We start from the raw sequence: 21,768 nt of genomic DNA on the forward strand, positions 1-21,768 counted from the left end.
TTTGAAAAAAAGTGTGCAGTGCAGTGCCTAACGTGTCTGACTATGAATATCACACAGAAACAACATAGGCTATTTTTTATTTTTTTTTTCACATGAACATGGCCTCATCAATCTCAAAGGCACACTCTGACACGTATTGACTGCTATATCGGCGAAAACCGTCCATATGGCACCTTCGGCTTCGCGTGAGGACGAAAAACCCGAGACACGAACCTGCAATTTTACAGCGAGGACGAAGAGCGGCTGTTTAGTCAGCTACATTTCTTACGGTAGCTTTCCAGCGCAGCGCGCGAATTCTCTTCCATTCCTTACGGTAAGTGCGCGCGGCTTGTGTTGGTTTTGCGATTGTCACAACTGTAGCACGCGCACTACATCAAGGTGGCAAACAACAGCCTGTCTACGAGAAAAGGTAAAAACGAACAACGATTTCTCTTTCTTTGCTCTTATGCTAGCCGCAGTTCTACGTTTAAAGTCAGACATTATTGCACTTCGTTTTGTTCAAAGAGAGCAAAAGTGTTACCAGGACAATTTTCTTTTTTTTGACGGAAGGGAGTGTTCACAGTTAGTCACCTTCTCTCTGCTTGGTCCGATTCGGAAAACCCTGGAAACAACTTCTAATGTAACGAAACGCATGCCATTTGCAGTATTGTTCTGTTTTAGCTTTGGACTAAAGAGAACGACTGGCTGGCATTGAAAAGTTAGCGAATAAATCAACTGTATTTCAAACTCGACGTCTTCTCTGCCCTCTGTCTTTATACACGTACAGACTGGCTTTGGACAGTTCTTTTTGACGAACATTTGACTTTTGTAATAAAACACACGGAGACTAAATGGGTAAGAAGAATCAATGGAAATGGTTTGAAACAGTTTATGGTCTGTTGAGTAGGACACGTTGAGACGTTTTAGGCGCAGGCTGTCTGTATTTTATTTCAATTCGTTATTAAACTAGTGCATTTTCCCTGATCTATGTAAATGTTTTAAAATTCTTGATGTTTACGATATTATAACGTTTTAGTGGTTTTACTGTACTAGAGTATGTTTTTCTGTGGCAAAATGAAAGCTTTTTGACATAGTCTCTTTGTTATGTAGACAGAAATACTTTCTGATTTGTATTATGGGCATGCTATACGATCAGTTTTTTAACATAAACTACTTGGGATGGACAGTTTGTAGGCCTATACTTATTAATCCAACTGTGAGTCCATAGCATTTTCAAGAACCACCTAAAACACATTTCTTTATTTGACCCTTAAGCACTCTCTATTCTAATACTAACAGTTGCACTCAAATTAAATTTTTATGCTTGTTTTCTTGGAAAAAATGCCTCTAATAAGTCTTCAAGTACTTGATTAAACTAACTTAGACTTGTCCTAGCACTTACATATTACTGCTCTTTTGATTTTAATTGTTTCTATTGTCCTCATTTGCTTAGGGGGAAAAAAAACAATAACTGCTAAATGACTAAATGTGATGTTACCATTATTTTAAAAAGCCAAATAATTGGCTGTTGTAGATGTTTTCATTTTGCAGTGGACAAAAATCAAAATCCAGTTTTGTATGCTACACCTTCTTATATAGTAACACAGAAACCAGTTTCAGAAACACAGAATCATATCTAAAGCACTTAATGCATCAGTGGCGTCAGGGACAGGGTTTCAAAGGGGTAAGCATAACAACTGGTCACAAGATCACACTTTAAATGCATTTAAAGGGGTTTGAAATAATTTGTAGTTATGTTTATTTGGACCTTATTTGATCCAAATTCCTTCTACACTGATACAATTCAACCTAATGAAACTCTCATTTAGACATGTCTTTGTTTGTAAATGTGTTTAGTTGTTACTCTATTCAAGAACAAAAGTGTTTAGAAACACCCACGCTGCATTGTATAATAATATAATGACATATATAATTTTTTTTCCTAGTTTTTTCCATTGGGCAGGGCACAAGCTGAGCAAATAACGTGTCTAATTGTTGTTTAACTAACAGTATTGCAGTTAGGATTTTGAATTTGAAATAAAAAACACTGCTTTTCTCATTCGTAAAGGATATTTATTAAATGTGTTAATTTATATATAATGCATTTTGCACCACAGTGCCATCTGATGCATTTCTGCATCGGCAGTTTTTCATATTTTTCATGTTAAGGACGCAAAGTCATGGAGAGAACAAATTTTACTCTATATAGATGACATATTGATAAACTTTATGCTTCTGATAAAACAAACAGTGATTGATGAAGTCATACCCAAGAACCCGAAGGCTGTTATGTAAATGGTATAGAAATAGCTATTTACTTTTTAATGCCTTTAACAGATACTCTGTAGCTTCTAAATGAAATGGGCAAATAATGTGACACACCATATGGACTCACATTACAGGAAACACTCTTATTTGGGTCAGTCCCCTGTGCTCTGTCTGCCTTCTTTAACCTGCTTCACATTAATTAATCATTTTCTCTGTTTCTCAGCTCTCTGTAGGTGCGTGGTGGAATGTGTGTCTGAGATTTTCCTGGAAGACGCTGGGCCATATGTTCAGAGAGTGGGATTTAAAATTTTGCAGCCATCTTAATTGACTAGAAGTAAGTATTTTGTACTTTTTTTAATATGTGTAATGTTTGTAAAATTATAGTATGTTTATAATCAGTGTATTTTTTCCACAGCATCTCAGTTGTTTTTTTCCATTGATATTGTTCAAAATCTAAGGAAAACACGGCTTGTGAAACAAGCAAAATATGAAGGTGGTTCTTCAAGCTTGAATTGTTTTGATGAAAAAACCTTTTTTTTATTGAATGACCACACAGGTCAGGGGCTGGATTAATTATTTTATTGAATTCATTTCATTATAATTAAGTGCGTTGAAGTAAATTCCTAAATTCATTAAAGCAATAAATTGCCTGCAGCCATGGTTTTTCATGGTCACATGTGTCAGTACAGTAAGGACACTTATAATGAATGAAAAGCTTCCTAAAGCCTCTTTAGACGTCGTGTCCTTTTGCTGTAGAAAAGCGATTTTGTGAGGCCGTGGACTAAATCAGTGAGGAAGATGCATGCTGTGCTTCATGAAGTGAAACATTAACAGCTCTGATTGAGGTAATGGCTCTGTGCTTAGTCAAATGACCGGATCATCAGTAACCCTTTGCCAGACGGAAACGATGTTCCCCTTCACTGGTAAATTTGTTGGTTAGGAGGTTAGGTTAGGAGTGAAATTATTTTTACAGTAGAGCGGGCACATTTTCTATGAACTATGTCAAATATGGTGCTGGTGAAAATATATATGTTTTAAACAATATGCATCCAGACTTGCAAATAACAAGTGTCTCTTTGTTTTACTGTTACTGCTAGAAATAGATTAAAGCCAGTGATTGTAGTGTTATCATCTTCACCACCAAACACCCCACCCATCCTACCCATGGCATTTAGCTGCATCTGTCAGACTAACACTCCCATATTTCCACATAAAAGCCCTCATCTGTTTCAGTCTATAAATTTGCCTCCATTTTGTTCAGGCCTTACATTTGACGTCATCATCACATGACACTACATGACCTTTACAAGATCATTTGGCAAGAAGACACAGAACATAAGTATAAATAAAAAGAGAAAAGCATCAAAGCCTGTCCAAATAATAACCATCTTGTGTAATTAAGAAGGTTTAAGCATCTGTTTAAATTTGGTTATGGCAAATATTATAAAGTAACAGGGGCACAGATGGCCGGTCGATAAAGGTTAATGATAAATGATGGTTTTATGTGATGCTTAGTTTCTAATGGTTTCAATTATTTGGCCAACGTTTACGCTGTTTATCAAAGGATTTTTCAGTCTTGACAGAAGAATTTTAGAGGTTTTGGAGGTTAGCTTCCTGTTTTGCAGATCATTTTGACTTTGATGTGGCAGATGCTGTTTTTATTCAAAGAGCATGTACTTCTCACAATATCGGCTGATCGCTTGTCACATATTAGGAAGGGCAATTATTTGATTGACTAAATTACGCTTCGCATCAAAGTATTCATCTTTCTATAAATAGCCTGTTGACCCTCCTTGTGCTCCAAGGATCTAAGTTTCCTATTCCCCTTCATTACGCTTAACCGTGCAAAATGAGATGCAAAAGTTCTTTTGTAAAGCTAAGCACATAATGGCTGTAGCCAGGGGTGTAACAATTGGCGCGTCATGTATCTTATGATTCATTGTCGTTTTCCAAATGATCAGAGTGGTCCCTTGTTAGTGGGGACTTTGGAGTGAGTTATTTAGTGGTTTGGATTGTACTCGTCAAATTGAGCGACACAATTTCTTCATTATCTCCAGCTGGGATGTTCCCATGAAATGGTGCGTGTCAGAAGATTCGTCAAGGGATGGATACATTGAATACAATTATATTTTATTTAACTTTTAAAAAAAAAAATGTATTAGCGTATTTTAAAAGCATTTTGAAACTGAGACATCTGCTGATGCACGTCGTACTGCTTCTGTTATCACAGGAACATCCCAGCTGAAGATAACGAGGAAATGACATCGCTCCCTTTGACAAGTGCCTTTCAAACCACTAAATAACGACACGCACGTGCTCTAGTCACTCAAGCCTCCACTAACAAGGGGATAGGGATGATCACTATGATTTGGAAAATGACCATGAATTACACGATACACGAATCGTTACACCCCTAGTCGTCGCCTTTAAATATAAACCAAATTGATTTTTCCCCACACATGTCCATGGAAAGAACATCCTCAACCCTTTAACTGTCCAACACAGATGACTGCACAGCAGCAAAAAGGGCTTTTCGTCCTCCAACCTAATTAGCTTTGGGGGTCTTTGTCAGGAGCCTCTTTGACAAGAGCATTTAAATATTTAGCCGTACTAATTTATTTTTGTGACCGTAGACTGTGCACGTTTTGCAGATTTGACTTAAGTGCTCAGCATTTTTGTGCATTGAAATGTTACGTCTTTCCCCCGCAAGAATGTCAGTCAGTTAGGAACGACTGCAGATGTTGTTCTGCATTTGACTGAATTTTATAACAATAAACACACTTGTAGAGAGAAAAGGGAATCGGGCTGAACTGTTTACCCAGAATCAGTTAAAGATTATAAATGCATAACTTTTATAAGCTTGACGGCTGCGTGCAAAATTTTGCAAGGAATGTACACTTACCAATTTTTGTCACTGAAAATGTTAACTCGGACACGTTGAAGGCAGAAGAATGATCTGCTTTCTAGTCACCACGGAATAATTGTTAAGTAGGCTATAATTTGATACTGATTTGATGCTGTCAAAATTTGATTGAGAGGCAGGCTTGTAATTTAATGGGTGAACAGTTTCTTTTGTTAACTTGGTGTTCATGTTCAGAGATGGCTGAAGTTATCCAGCTGGTGTAAGCAAACAGCTTAGTTTATTATTGCTCTGAGACGTCGAGGAACAAGAGTGTGGGAGACAAATTCGCTGCGAGTGAATCAAGTTATTGCTGTGATAACTGAAAATTCTGTTTTCGCTGAAAGTTCAGCGGTTTTACAGATATCATGAGATGTAATTCAGTGTTCTTATATTTTAATTGCATGGGTCATTAATCTCATATAATATATATTGTCATTTTATGAATTTGGTTAGCATGGCCCACAGTAATATCTTCCGCTTTTTTGTTTTGGAGGCAACTTTATTGAGGAGATGTAATATCGTCGTGCTACTTTCTGCTGCCCACTTAGGGTGCAGATAAAGATTTTAACTTAATTCGTTTTTTTAAGTTGACCTAAATCTGTGCATGTGTGTCATTGTCATTGACGTGCTATTACAGGTTTTGTTAATAATTTACATTGGATGATTTCATATCTTTTTCATTTTAAGTTTCAGTAATTATCTTCAGCTAGGATGAATGTGTTTTTATTGTTCTTAGCCTAACTGTTGCAAATAAAAATTAATATTTTTTTATTTAAAAAATATTTGTACAAAATAATTTTTTTTTATAAATAATATTTGTATAATATTTCAGTTAATAATTTACTTGTGCAGTGTAGAAACTTTTAATAGTTTTATAATTTTTCTAGTGTAGTAGTATGAAGTAAAATCTTATGACAACTGAATGAATTTTGTACAACAATGTGTCTTCCTGTCGCCCTCTGTTTTATTCTTCTGCTGGAAAAATTGAAGTGTTTATTGTTTAGAGGCTGTCTATTCCTGCTGATGAATCACCTCATAGGTCGGAATATGAGCATTATGCCAGCTCCGTTTCACTTCACCGGGACTGCGCCGCTTGTTCACATTATTTCCACTGAGGTGACTGAGAGCAGCTCCTGGAATTACACACAGCAGGCAGAGCTTTCCTTCACATGCCAGCTGCCAGAAAGCTCAATTATGATGTGGTATTTTTGTGTATGAAATTACAGAAAGGTAGCACTGGATGATTTAATAAACATCAGGCGATTAAAAAAAAAAATGGCAGTGTCAACTTAATTTTGAGCACTTATTGCAGGGACTGTTTGTGCTCCAGTAATTCAGAATAATGAAAACGCTGTCATCTTAAAACAGGCCATTTGAGCGACCGCTAACAACTATAAACATCATACTGGAGGTATGTCTTGTAGACTTCATGCAGCCTCTTCCAGAGAAATCCAGCAGAAAGCGTCATGCAGAGCTCTTCAGATCGATATGACAGGCCTGACAGCGTAAGGCATCAGATTTGGAGGGGCTCTCAGATTCTCTCAAAAGGTGTTGGTTCTGCTTGCAGCTAATGACTCTTAGCATTGTAGTGATGGAGAAAAAAAAACGTCTTTCCCTAACAACTAAAATGGAACCTACTTAATATAGCACAGTGAAGCCCAGGGATTAGATATTCAACACGGCATCATCTCCATCTCGTTGTTTTGTTTCCACGAGCAATGGATGCCTTGTTTTATGGAACCTTTGCACTCCAAATTTGTACTTGAGGTGAACTGTTTAATCTGTCAGATCCCAATTCATGTAATATGCATGACTGTAAATCCCACGCAGATCTGCACTGACCTTTCTTATCTGCCGAGAATGAGAGTGTGTTGTCATGGCGAAAGCTTGACTGATGTGTAGACATGAGATCGGGAAGTTCATCTCTGCTGTTGAGACGTTGAAATGTCTGCGTTGTAAAGGGTTCTCCACATTCAAAGCCTGCTACATTCGCAAACCTCTTTTACCTCGCGTTGATGCAATGTTTTCTTAAGCAGCAGGAAGCAGTTAATGACTAGATTACAGCCAAACTGTTTGTTTAGAGTCAAGAGCGCTCTGTCACAAAAGGTTACAGAGCAACAGGCCAAAAAGCTATGTTTTGTCATTTCTTGGTGCATGCATGCACAAACTATTTTTAATGAAGTTAGTTATTGAGAAATTAGTTATTGTACACAGCTGAGGTTAATTAATGTACAGTGTAAAAACACCTCTGGTGCTTTACTTCTCATTTATAATTTTAAATAATGTAATCTTTTTGATTTTTAGTACTTTATATATGATGTATTATGTCTCTTAACACATTTTTTTACTCTTCCTTTTAGTTTTTTTTTTTAAACCATAAATATTCATGAAATAATATAAAATTAACATAAATGTTAAAATTTAAAGGGTTAGTTCACCCAAAAAATTGTCATTAATTACTCAGCCACATGACAGAGTTTTAATTTTTGGGTGAACTAACCCTTTAATTTTAACATTTATGTTATTTTTATATCATTTAATGAATATTTACCCTTAAAGGAGCAGTAGAATGAATCATTTTCCGACTTAGAATTTAGATGTAATTGAATTCAAATAGTAAAACAAAATCGACTGAACATGAATTTATATTTAGCTAGACTATGCTGAGTGCAGTGTTGGTGTGCTGTGCAGGAGTAATGTATGTGTCGGCAGGTTATAGTGCAGATGGGATCTTAAGTATACCAGAGAGGCTAGTAATGGAAGCGGGAGAAGCCTTTTTGATAATGGTAGTAAGTTAAGATGTCGCAGATTGTATTGAAGGGTAGAGGCTGAGGTGCACTTGCTTGCAAATAAACTTGTAGTTGGATGGGTTGTTGTTTGTTGATGTCTTGCACTGAATGTTCAATCACTGGTTATCAGGTCATGGAATGTTTGAACAGTCTGGTGTGTTTTTTTTTTTTTTTTTTCCCTCATCAAACCCTGACATAATCACACTTAATCAGGAACAGTTGCCATGACAATTATGTAAAAAGCCTTTGCCAACTCTTTAGAAAGTGGATGCAACTGCCTTAGTGAAACCACTTTTTTTAAGATTTCTGTAGCATCATCTTCAGCATCAAAACACAAGTAATGCAGAAGGTGTATACAGTGCACATTATGCACAGGGATATTTTAATAACTTTCACATACACTTTATGGACCTCTCCCTTACACAAGTTACTACATTTTTTATAAGTGGGTTGGTTCAGGGCTTAAAATACTTTGTAGAATGACTACTATTATAAGTCTCTTATCAATGCTGGATGTATTTATTATGAGTACAGTAAAAACATTCAAGTTATTTGAGTTTAATTTAGTTCATTTTAGGGATGTTGTTTTTCCTGCACCAAATTACCAGGTCAGCCAGCTTCATCCTTCAGGCTGATTCATCATCATTTCAGTTATTCTGGCGCTGTCAGCAAAATAGATAATTAAATAGCTTGTTGTGGGTACATTTTATTGTTTACTGCTCCCTCGTTCAGATCTCTTATATGCAAATATCTTGCAAATCTATTTCTTTTTCCCAAATGATTTGTGTGCCCATATTGGGCAAGTATACAAAATCAAACGTAACAGCTACATTTGCTTTTGTATACTTGCACAATTTTTGTATACTTTTGTATACTTCTTTCAAAATAAACTGAAGAATTGTCGAGGTAATGTAAAATAATCTTTTAATTGTTAGTTTAAATAGTTTTTTGTTTTTTTTGGCAAACGCTGTTGAAACATTGTAAACTTGCGGATAGTCAAGAATGAAAATGGTTGGCCTCTGTGTGCTTCATAAAACTGTCCTGAACATAAATACAATGGCATGGAGGAAATGAGATGTTCAACATTTGAATAGAGGGCACATCATTAATAATGGCCAACCTCAAATGGCTGATTAATGATTAGAGAGGCATGATCCCTGAATATATTTCTGATCATATGAAAGGCACAAAGTTCATACCGTTTGTGTTACTAGGCAACTGATGCAACTTAACGTTTGCTGTGAAGATAATGTTATGAGATTGAAGAACAATTGGATGAGCTGTCATGGATGGCAGCCTGTGAATAAAAGGGATGGAGCAGACAGTTTACGGTTTGCATTTATAATGGTGTTGTATTGTATAGCCTGAGGGGTTTTGAATATTTTCTACTCTGGGTTCTCAGACTGTAGTGACCAAATTTCTGAATAACTGCTCTGAAATGAACACGTGCTGAGATCAGTTTTCATTAGCAGCTACAACTGTTTTATATATATATATATATATATATATATATATATATATATATATATATATATATATATATATATATATATATGTGTAAGTATATGTATATGTGTAAGTATATGTATATGTGTGTATATGTTTTATTATAATTTTTTTAAGAGATGAAAACTTTTATTCAGTTAGGATGTTAAATTAAAAATTTTATTATTTTGTAAGAAAAGATTTGCAAAGATTTATATTGTTAGAAAATTATTATTATTATTATTATTATTATTTTAATAAATGCTGTTCTTTAAAAAAATTGTATTCATCATAGAATCCTGACATTTTGCAGTTTCCCAAAAAACATTTGCCATCACAATTTGTCAACATTGATAATTATAATAATAAATCAGCTTTTTAAAATGATTTCTGAAGGATCATGTGACACTTTTGACTGGAATAATGACTGATGGAAATTCAGCTTTGCATCAAAGAAATAAATTCTATTTTAAAGTATATTAAAATAGAAACCCTTTATTTAAGGTTATCTCACTGAATTCATATTTTTCTGAGAGTTGTTTAGTGACGTTTTATCACTGTGTTCTATCATTTTGTAGTAGCATACTGTCCTGGAACATTGCAGAGTTGTAATTCTTTATGAAAGACCCTAACAGACTTTCACTTTTACTAGAGCTGTTAAAGTTGAAGTATGAATCCCATAGGGTTAACACCAAAAGCCTGCTTAACTTTCATTAAGTCAGTGGGATTATATCTCTTTAGAGACCATGTTAATAGCATTTAGAAATGCATTAATACTCTATTTAGACTTGAGAATTTTGCTTCTTTATTTTAAAACAAAAAAGGAGCTCTTTAGTACTGGCAGCTGTTGGTTAAATGGCTCAGTTAAAGAAATTTGTGCTCCATTTTGGCAATTGGCTGCAGTTTTTCCTCTTTCTTTTTTATTAAGTGCCTTGCTCAGCTGTCTAATGGGAATGGGTTGAGTAATGGAACAGAACAAGAGTTTTAACCCCGCAGTTCTCCTTCAGCAACATCAGTTAATCTTTTAGCAGTAGGCAGCATCTAATGTCTCCCAGTAAGTTGTGCAGCGTCAGTCTGTGCTTTCTGTCCTCTTTAGATCAAGGGCTGAAGAGTTGAGATCAACATGGGGCAGCTGCTGTCAAGAATCAAGCTCTATTCATTAACACCAAACCTAATCAATTAGATTAGACAGGCTTTGGGTTGTTCAGTAAGCACAAGATATCAGAGAAACATGTCCTATTCCCCTCTGTGCTGCAGAAAAAGTGTGTTCTTTATATATACAACATTTATTACTGATGAGATTACTGATGAAGTTATTCTTGCCTAAAAATGAAACTCTTTCATGCAGTTTGAAGCTTATTAACTGTAAAGTCTTTGCTGCCTCCTTTTTTTGCTGAAAATAACCCAATATTTATGGTCATTATGTATTATTATTATTATTATTATTTGAATATTGAATTTTTATGTTTGGTTATATCCACAGTCTTAAAATTGACACCCACATAAAAAAAGCAAAGTTATAATGATGTGTTGGTGTAGTCTTTGCTAATCTTGAAATTTATTTAAACATGGTAAAATATGTTTAAAATAGTAGATTTTTGTTCAGGGTCCATGAAGTTGACATTTAAGACTGTTATAATGTTAGAAAAGAATAATACTTAATAATTCATCAGTGTTTCCACAAACAAATAAATATACATATAAAAACGCAATGTTTTTGAGCATCATATCAGAATATTAGAGTCATTTCTAAATCGTTATGTGACATTGAAAACTGATAGGGCTATTGGCGCCAACTAAAATATCTTTAGTTAATTTTACCAGCATTTAAAAACAGTGTAGTGTATGGTACAAACATGCAGGATGCATAAGTAATACGTAGTCATTTTGTGAATGAAGCACATTGTAAGGGAAATCTGTGGTGATTGGGAGTCCTTAAAAAAAAATGTGTATATCCCTATTCAGCCAACACAGTTTCCTCTAGATCTTTGTGTGTGTGTCTGTGTGGGAGGATGTGGGCTTGTTTCAATAGGTCACACTGCAATGTTTATATATTTTTCTATTGCTGTCTTGTTTTGTTTTGCCTGTAGAAAATCCTTACTGATAGCTCTGATTATTCTTAGTCATAGATGTGAAACAAAATGACATGCTGTTGGAATATTGTGTATATATATATATATATATTTTTTAATGTATTCTTTTTCCTCTGTTACTGGAATACTAGGAACAAACAGTTCTGAGAAAGTGCTCCTACTGATGTATTATCGTTTCCTCAGTCCCTCCAACAGCTCATTGAAGTGCTTGCTTTCCTCCACTGCCATGGCTTCCACACCTCCACCTCTCATGAAGAAACACAGTCAGACTGATCTTGTGAGTCGCCTCAAATCCCGCAAGGTCCTGGGTGTCGGCGGGGAGGATGATGACGGAGAGGTGCACAGGTCCAAGGTAACTTCCCACCTGCCTGCATCAGTCTTCATATTTGACTTCAATAGCAGCTGTTCATGAAAGACTGTTCATTTTCAATATAACCGTATAGTTCAAGAATTTTTTTTTAAATATTGTAAATATATTTTATGATTCATACAATTGGTTGTTTCAACAAACATGTTTATTTATCTGCTCATTTAATAATGATAACTATATTGTAAAGATGTTTTATATATTATTAGTTTTTGTATAGTTATTTACAATATATAAATTTATAATTATATAATTATGAATTATATATATATATATATATATATATATATATATATATATATATATATGTTTGTATGAAAATTAGTGCTGAGCAACGATTAAGCATGATTATAAACGTTATTGTGTGAATATGTTTGTGTACTGTGGATATTATGTATATATTTAGATTTATTATATTATAGATTTTTCTGTTGTGCATGAGCATCACATTTAGAAGCTGTTGTTTATCTTTCATATATTTCTGTTGAATCATATTTCATTGAGTTTCTAAATGATAAAATATATTGCGAACAGAGCTATTTTCCTTAATGGGAGGTGGTCTTACTTCACGTGAATCACAAATCTATTGTGCATTAGGGACACACCTGCTGTGGGAGAGGTGACTGACTAGATGAGATATGGCACAGTGTGGCACGCAGCTCGGCTGTAGTACACTAACTGGCCCCTCACACTCATCCTCAAGGCAGCTTGCAGTCACGTTACACCACCATGAATAACCCTCAATGAGAGCTTATTGGCACGACTGTCCGCCTCGCGCTCGGTGCTATTAAAACTCATGGGGCTTTGAGGTAGACCACATGAAACATGGGCACCACTCAGACACGGTCGCCCCTCTCTGCTCCTGCATTGTGCATCAAACTCTGGGTAGGGTCACAGAGAAAGATCAAAGACAACATCCATTAAGGGGCAGTTGCCCATCACCCTCTGCTTCAACAGAGACAGCGCCATAATGGCTGGAGGTGTATGCATAAATGCAACTCTTCATGAGATTTTAATGGATTTTGTAAATAAGTAGTTCATCCTAAAGAAATAGTTCATAATAAAGGAAAAGTTTCTTGGTCTGAGTAGACTTTGAAGAAATTCATCGCTTCATCACTTGCTCACCAATGGATTCTCTGCAGTGAATAGGTACAACCACAATGGTAGTTCAAACAGCTGATGGAAACTTCAGAATGTAAGCCACTTCATCATAAGTCATGAAGTTTTCTTGTGGACTATTTTGATATTTTTGTCAGCAGTTTGAACTGACAGAGCACACACACACGTCATGCAGCGGTCAGATCATTTGGACATGGTGGTGTGCAGGAGGTAAATCACAATATAAATACTGTACATTTTTTCACACCAACCACTCGTTTTGTGTCTTATGGCAATTAATTTATCATTACAATGGGGTATGGTTTAATTTGGTTTTCTCTCTATACCGACTACAATGGTTTGACTTACAAATCTCAAAATTGGATCTAATGAAGAAAAAAAGACACCTACACCTTTATTGGCGTTGGTTTAAGCTGATAAACTTCAAATTGTAGTTTCAAATTGAACTATCCCTTTCATAATTGAAGAGTTTCACCATTTAAAGTAGATGCTTTTTGCGTACCAATTTTTGTGTGTTTTCTGAAGCTTTTACAATGTTGATTTTTCTGTCTGCCAATTAACACGATAATGTGGGCCATGATGTATTTGAAGCACTCCGTTTAATTTTCCCATTAGCTTGTCACTAAAACAAGCCATCAGCCCAGTTGCTGCGATACTGCGGTCAGACGAATGTACTGTGTAGCTTCTGCCATTACAGGTCTTATGAGAAAACCGAGTACTCCCTGTTCCCAGCAGTTGAGATGTGTTGTTAACCCCCCCCAGAAACCAGAGCGAGGTGTCGATTGAGTGATGGTCTCCATAGCACATGACATGCTCTTGTTTCTCAGCGCGACATGCTTTCTGAACACTTTATCGCTGCAATCACTTTTCTCCTGAGAATAATCAATGGCGCTACTGCTAGCTACTGCTGTTTACCGGGTAAATACAGCAGCATTTGTTCGTCAAGTCTCAACAAATTGCTTTGGCAAAATCGGCCAAATTGATGTCGAATTAGTCTAGATCACAATAAGCTAACCCTGTACAACTAAACATTTTTAAAACCGAAATGGCTGATTTCAGCTCGTCTCTGACATCAGTTTTACTGTAAGCCATTACTATTTCTGTTCTCCTAAGAGACTAAAACAGTTGCTGTGACACACGCCCCCGTACAAACACACTTTGTACTATAGGGTGCATGGAAACTCTGCTTTTTTTTCTTAAAGGGGCGTACCACAACAAAGAAAATGTATTAGGATTAAAGAAAGTGAAACTATTACATGAAGTTCACTTGCTAGCACCAATCAGGGCCGTGTTCTGAATGCCACAGCAATCACTTTACAAAATTATCTTCTCCTTTGCTTCCATCAGTTTCTTGCTTTCCCTATAAAATGGCCTTTAGTCAGGATTTCAGCACCCATCCTCCCATCAGAAACAGATCGGGTTTTCATCAACACTAAATTACCCGTGCTGCGGAGGCTTTTAGTGGAGCGTGGTGGAGTAGGGAGATGGATAGAGCCTTCTCTTTTAGGGTGGGGGAAGAAAGAGAAAGCCTGCATGTTTAATAGCCATTAGGGCTTCTTTTTTTTTCTTTTTAGCCCTGGAGGTCACATACATTAAATGAAAAAGGGTGAAGTAACATCATTGTGATGATTTCTAATATAGTGCATCAAGGTAAAGATGATGCCTATTTATGCATCTTAAAAATATGTAAAATGTACGTTTCTACTGTATGCTACTGTTTTCCTTAAGCACTTGACCCTTATTTAAGTCTGATGGTTACTATTGCTTACTATTGTCTAACATGTTTTTATACAAACAAAGGGAAGAGTGAAGAATTATCTTTGGGATTACGCAAGAACATCTAGAACAACTGTGAATTTAAATATAAAATGAAAGGATTTTTTAGTATGCTTTCAGGTATACATGACCGATTGGTCAGTTAATGTTTCTAAATGCATAGTTCACCCAAAAATAAAAGTTCTGCCAATAATTATTCACCCTTGTGTCGTTCCAATAAAAGATTGAACTGCTGATGTCACATGGACTATTTTAACAATGTCTTTACTACGTTTCTGGGCCTTGAACGTGGTAGTTTCTTTGCCATCCATACAGGGTCAGGAAGCGCTCGGATTTCATCAGAAATATCTTAATTTAGAACGACTAATTAATGACAGAATGTTCATTTGTGGGTGAACTAACCCTTTAAGGTTGGGTTTAAAGAAAGGTTTAATGACCTTCTTATCTCGGCCAACCTGTTTGTGTTTACACACAAAACATACACTACCTTTCAAAGGTTTGAGGTCAATTTTTTTTTGTAAGTAAAAGGATGCAAATAATTGATAGTAAAGACATTTAGGATGTTATAAAAGGTTTGTTTTTCAAATAAATGTACTTTTGAAGTTTTAAAGAATCCTAAAAAAAAATCTGACAAATCATGGTTTCTATTATCATTATTGAAAACTTTTTTTATAAATAAGAAATGGTTGAGCACTAAATAGTCTTCAAAGTAAAAACAGGGTTTTTATTTTTAATTAAATATACAATATTTCCCAGTATTACTTAATTCACTGTTTTTTGTTTTGTTTTGTTTTTTTCATCAAATTATTTGCTGAGTTCCTTCTTTTAAATGCTATTTTAAAGCTTTCATTATGTTTTTGTGATTACATTAGATGCAAATGACTTACTCGTGTGCACTTTTAATGCACTATATTTCATGTCACCTGTGGAATTACGAGAGTTAGGCTACCCACAGAAAGCATTATATTGTACCACCCTCACCACTCTTATCTGTGTCTGTCTGATCCTGTGTGAAGGAGCTGTACTCCCCTGTGGCCCACAGGCTGGATTACGAACACAAAGCCATCATTGTGAAACCACCCAGCCTGCTGTCAAAATAGACCTATTAAATCAAAGCAGAGCTAAAACTTTCCTATCAGTCCCTTCAGATTCTACACCAAAGTTTCCAATTTCACAAAATAAAACTGTGTCTTTCTGCACGGTCCATTCAGTTTTGGCAGGCTTGCTATCAACAAATCTGATAATCCTACCTTTGTGAGTCAAGCCTGTTTTCTTAAAACCTGACATTTTTCTACCAAGGGCCTGTATTTTTTTTTTTCCTGCTGCCTTGGTCTGTTTATAGAAATATTATAATGTTTATCAAAGTCATTACCGTGGCTCACATGTTTCTTATAGTGTTACATGCTAATATTGACATTTCTCTCGTTTTGCAGATCAGTCAGATGTTGGGTAATGAGATGAAGTTTGCTGTACGTGAGCCTGTTGGTCTGCGGTAAGACTTTAGAAACGATAATTCTTTTTAATGTCAGAGCATCGACTTGGCTTTTCTCCGTCTTTGCTTGTGACATCAGTCACCCTACTAATTTAATTGCTCCAGTGTTCTGTGCAGTTTATTTATTTATTTTTTTTTGCCAATCGCTGAGGGTTTTGATTGTGGCTCATTTGTGTCTTATTAGAGGCCAGCTGGTTTGATGTGTTGTGTCTTTTCTTGTCTCACTGCAGGCTCTGGCTCCTCGTCTCTGCTGTGTTGTTCACATCCACGTCCTTAATGGTGAGCAGTTCACACAAAACGTGTAACAGTTCATGCTACAAAATTAAATAATGCTCATTGTGTTTTGTTTAATTATTAACACTACTGTTTAAAAGCCTGGGGGTCATTAAAAAAAAAAAGGAAAAAAAAGAATAGTTTTATTTAGCAAGAATGCATTAATTTTATTAACAAGTGACAAGTAAAGCCTATTATAATGTTACAGAAAAGTAAATAATTACTGTCTATTCTTTAAAGAATCCTACAAAAATAAAGCAGCACTGTTTCAACACTGATAATAATATTTGATAAATTTTACTTTAGCAGAAATTTTACTTTAATAAAATGATTTCTGAAGGATCATGTGACACTGAAGACTGGAGTAATGGCTGCTATAGATTAAAATACTTTTTTTTTTTGTAATTTATTGTATTTTTTTTATCAAATAAATGCAGCCCTGTTGAGCATAAGAACCTTCCAAAACATTTTACATTTCTTATTTTTCTGTCATCTTAGAGGGTTTTTTGCCACATCTCCCTAGGGTTACATTACATTCGTTATGTGATGACCTTCTCTTTTTGTAGGCCTTGGCTTTTCCCAGCCAGCTCTACGAGATAATATTTGAGATCACTACCTCGAAGATCTCCATCAGACTCTACGGAGGAGCCCTTCTATGTATGTTCAGCTTTATGCGATAAGGTTTGGAGGAAGAGCCTTTAACAGTTTATAGAATGATAATGACAAGTGGTCTGATAATGACTTATACTACATAAATTATGCAACCCTTTGCATATAGTACATTTTAGTATTTGTTAAAAACATATTATATATATATATATATATATATATATATATATATATATATATATATATATATATATATATATATATATATATTAAAAATAAAATAAAATAGGACAGCCAAAAAATTGAAGATAATTGTTCAAATAAAATGCATGCATATGTACTGGCCTGGTTTAGCACACTTTGTAAAACATGGTGACCTTCGGCCATATTGCATATACTGTATGTGCACGTTCATACACTTTCGCATTTTTCGCTTCATCTCAATTTATGCATAGCAAATGCATAATGTAAACACATTTGTGCAGGTCTGTCTCCCACTCACAGGAAATATTCATGACTAGATGAGCTTTTCACTGCCAGATTAGTGTATGATTTCAAGTGGTATGAATATTTTACACCTTCGGTTTTAAAAATGGATGAGACCGTACAATTTCATTTAGCCACATATAGGGCAGGGCTTTCAGAGTGCTGGGCAGTGCTACTGTATGAGGGCTAGTAATGACCCCCTACTGGTCCCAGGATGCTTCACAATAACAGCACATGCCAGGCTCACTCCGTGCTCGAGCTTACATTCAACCGTGGGAGGTTTTGTATTATAAAAGATTGCAGGGCTGGCTTATGGGTGTGCGAAAGAAATAAAATCCGTTCCCTCACTATGCCTTTATTTCATTATAAACAGCAGCCTATTTGTCATTTCTCCATAATAGCGTAACGCAGCCTCTAATTCAGCAAAAAGGAGTTTTCCCTCCCCAATTTGTTTAGATTCCGGCCTTAACTGGTGGGTGATTATAGAATATTTTGCTAATGTGATTACATACATTATCTGTGCTTGTGAGTATAATTCTGCAGCAGAGCCCTGGAGCTTTTCCTGCATGTACACATGATATTAGTATGCAAAATTCAGAAGGGCTGTATTTTGCGGTCTAGACCCCTTACTGAGCTCCAGTGGTCTTTATACAGCGTGACACCTGGTTTAGCTCACAAACGGTTCATACCCCTGTGGTGATGCAAGGTGTGAGTGTTCTTCTGTCAGATCAATGGCCAGTTCGATGGTGGGAATTACTCAAGCAAGACTGGAAAAATATATGCTGGCAGATGGCACTTGGCAGGGTTGAAGAAAAGGCTACTCTCTGTGTTATCTGTATCCGCAGTGTGGGAGGAGATCAGAAGGACTATCTGCGCTTTTTTCCCCCCGAACAGAATCAGAACCCACAGCAGCATCGATCCTCTGATCTTGGGCCAGATTTCAAGCTTTTTAAATCCCGTGCCTAAGTGTTTGGGTGTTTTTGATGCAATTTTGAATTACATTTAATAGATAGCCCCCCCAACCCCCCATTATCTCTCTACCTGACAGAATGATTTTAAAAATTGACTGTTTTGCTCTTCTCAACAGGTATCTCATTAATTCTGTGGAATGGCTTGTACACAGCAGAAAAGGTCATCATTCAATGGACGCTTCTTACGGAAGCGTGTTACTTTGGGGTACAATTTCTAGGTGAGAGAGGTTTTTTTTTATCTTCCTGAGAACAGTGGGCAGACAGTGCTGAGGGACGTGAGAATGGAAACTGACATTTAATCTCTATTCCACCCATAATTAAGGGACTTAAAGAAACAGGCCACTTTAGAAAAACAACCAAAATAACCCCTACTTATTTTCCAACTCAAACAGTTGACTTTTGCAGTTTTCAAATCTATTCAGCCGATCTCCAGGTCTGGTGTTAGCACTTTTAGCTGTAGCTTAGCATATATGATTCAGTCAATTTCAGTTTTTTTCCTATTTTTCTTACATCATATATTAAGACTGATGGGAAAATAAAAGGTTGTGATTTTCTAGGCTGATGGCCTAGGGCAAGGAACTATACTCTCATTCTGGCGTAATAATTAAGGAATTTTGCTGCTGTACTATGGCTGCAGCAGGCGCAGTGATATTACACAGGTGTGGACTGTTTTCATGTGCTGCGTAAAATATTCTTGTGCATGCACTCATGGTGATAATTACGCCGGATTGAGAGAATAGTTCCTATTCGTATCAGCCTAAAAAAATCTCAACTTTTACATCAGTCTTAGTACACGGTGTAACTACAGACCTCTTTGGCCTTTTTTGAGCGTGATGCGACTAATCAGACTACATCATCTATGCTAAGCTACAGCTACATGTGCTTCAAAGAACAGCTGAATGATCTGAAAACAGTAAAACTTTCAACTCTAGGGAAGCTGGAAAACGAGCCTCCTTTCAAATAAGGTGGCAGTGATCCTATATGAAAAAAATTTAATCCACTTCAGAAAATTAGCAGGGCTGAACGGTACGTTTTTTAACTGTTTATTTAGAATTCATTTTTAACATTTATTTTTTTGTCAGGGTTTTTTCCACATTCTGTGTTTTTGTTTTTTTTGGTTCAAATATTATGTTTTATGATTACTTCATAATAATTACAAGTTCATAACCTCTTGCTGGAAAACAGTGCAAAGCATTATAATGAAATGTTTTTGGAATGCAAGACTATGAAATGTCAATAAAAGCTTCTGTCCTGAAACTCTCTTGCTCTTACCTTCGTTAAGCCATCCTTATTGTTCTTAAGGCTGTACTGCCCTCTTATGGTTACTAAAACTATAAACTCCTAAGAAAAATAGGAGTTTACACATACTGTATGTATGACTGTCACATAATAAAAGTTTTAAATAGCCTAGTTTTAAAATATATTTTAGTTTTATATATATTAGTTTTATATAGTTTTAATTTATTTTTCTGAACTATATGGTACTTGCATCTGTTGGTACTTCACATTTAGATTATATTTTATTGCCTATTTACTTAGTTGTTGGTAACATAATGTAATATTATTATTTTTTGTTTTAATAAAATTTTACGTATTTCTTTTATTCTTTTGTGATAATTGTATTTATAAATTCAATCTGGCCTTTCCCTCACAGCATTGTTTGTTGCTACAACAAGTGTTTCCAAAAGAGGGCAGTATGTTGTTGCCTTTGATTTTACACATTTGTGAGTCAAGTAGATTTGTGTAGTTTTAGCTATTCTGCACGCCACTCTTCGGTCTTCTGCTAAATGTCTTTATATGCTTCAGGCTACTACTTTGTTTGATTTTACAGAATTAGTTATTAAATTAGATTTACAATTTATTTATTTTTTCTCCCAGTGACATCTATCACCCTTTTGGAGATGGGCATGCTGTCCAATGGGGCAATCGTTCTTCTTCTTAGTGAAACCTTGTTCCTCTTCGTCACCATGAGTTACTATCACCACCTCGGCCGGCGCTCCAAAAAGATCTGAGGGAGACCAGCTGTTTGTTAGATGAGTAGATCGGCAGCACAGAATGCTTCGAATACAGTAGCAACCACTGCCTGGACCAAATGAATTTACACTTGACTGAAAATCACACTCTGTTTGTTGGCAATTTCCATTTTATGTAAGTACTATAATTGGGTATTTACTCTCATTAGGTACAGAGGGCCACAGATCTAAGATTTTTGTTTTTGTTACATTAATTCACTACAGTGGACATAATTATTTGACAGCTCACTTTTTTAGCAAAAGCATTTTCTGGGAATTTATTGTATGGAGCAGGGGTGGAGAACCACAGGGGATGGGGGGACACTTGTTGAAGCAGGTGATTCTGTCTCAGGCAAATACTTCGACTCATCGCCAATATTTCTGTCCAGGTTTTCAGATTTTTTTTTTCCCCTTAGATTTCATCTCTTCAGCGCGTCTGCTATAAGTTTCAAATCTCCTGTCGTGCTTTTCTTTCTTTTATTTACTTTTTTCTCTGTGGCGGTCTGGAGAAAAAAACGCACCCCAGAAAATAAGCAGAGGACGATTACATCCTTATTTCAAACACACACTGCAAGTATGTTGTGATGACACGAATCACTCGATCAAATTGCCATGTTATGATAACCTACTGTAACGTCTTAACAAGTACATGCGAGCGATGAAAGACAGTAGAACCTCATCATATACCTCATCGTGTAACAACGGATCCAGTGTGTGTTAAATGTGACCCTGGACCACAAAAGCACAGGTATTGTAGCAATAGCCAAAAATACATTGTATGGGTCAAAACGATAGTTTTTTTTGTTTTATGCCAACCATCATTAGGATATTAAGTAAAGATCATGTTCCATGAAGATATTTCGTACATTTACTACTGAAAATATTTAATCTGCACCCTCAAATTCCAGATTTTTAAATAGTTGTCTCTCTCAACCAAATATTGTCCTGTCCTAACAAACTTATTTATTCAGCATTCAGATGATGTATAGCAATTTAAAAATCGACCCTTATGATTGGTTTTGTTGTCCAGGTTCACATACACTCTCTTACTTGCTGCTTTGGATGAAAGCGTTGGCTAAAGGAGACATAGCTGATTATTGGGTTCTTGTTGCGTTGTGCTGCTCATGTCCAACTATTAAAATGTCTG

The 21,768-nt window shown here is 35.8% G+C and overlaps 1 protein-coding gene across 2 annotated transcripts; it reads left to right on the forward strand.

Annotated features, from left to right (window-relative positions):
* The first annotated feature begins 94 nt into the window (after window positions 1-94).
* On the forward strand, window positions 95-21,454 carry tp53i11a (tumor protein p53 inducible protein 11a). 2 transcript variants are annotated; one of them, XM_043243402.1, is made up of 8 exons: window positions 95-313; window positions 2,471-2,581; window positions 11,700-11,868; window positions 16,212-16,270; window positions 16,501-16,549; window positions 17,110-17,200; window positions 18,726-18,827; window positions 20,488-21,454. In XM_043243402.1, exons 3-8 carry the CDS (start codon window positions 11,743-11,745, stop codon window positions 20,619-20,621), a joined length of 561 nt encoding a protein of 186 aa, XP_043099337.1. In that variant the 5' UTR covers window positions 95-313; window positions 2,471-2,581; window positions 11,700-11,742; the 3' UTR covers window positions 20,622-21,454. The 2 variants fall into 2 exon arrangements, with proteins under 2 accessions (XP_043099337.1, XP_043099336.1); XM_043243401.1 differs by lacking the exon at window positions 95-313 and adding an exon at window positions 318-409.
* The last annotated feature ends 314 nt before the right edge of the window (window positions 21,455-21,768 follow it).

This window comes from Puntigrus tetrazona, chromosome 7 (genome assembly GCF_018831695.1).
Source record: "Puntigrus tetrazona isolate hp1 chromosome 7, ASM1883169v1, whole genome shotgun sequence".
Lineage (NCBI taxonomy): Eukaryota > Metazoa > Chordata > Actinopteri > Cypriniformes > Cyprinidae > Puntigrus > Puntigrus tetrazona.

Coding starts and splice junctions, on each gene's coding strand:
- tp53i11a (XM_043243402.1), top strand. CDS start 11,743: ATGGCTTCCACACCTCCACCTCTCATGAAGAAACACAGTCAGACTGAT. Junction 11,869..16,211: donor GAGAGGTGCACAGGTCCAAG/GTAACTTCCCAC, acceptor CTCGTTTTGCAG/ATCAGTCAGATGTTGGGTAA. Junction 17,201..18,725: donor CTACGGAGGAGCCCTTCTAT/GTATGTTCAGCT, acceptor TCTTCTCAACAG/GTATCTCATTAATTCTGTGG.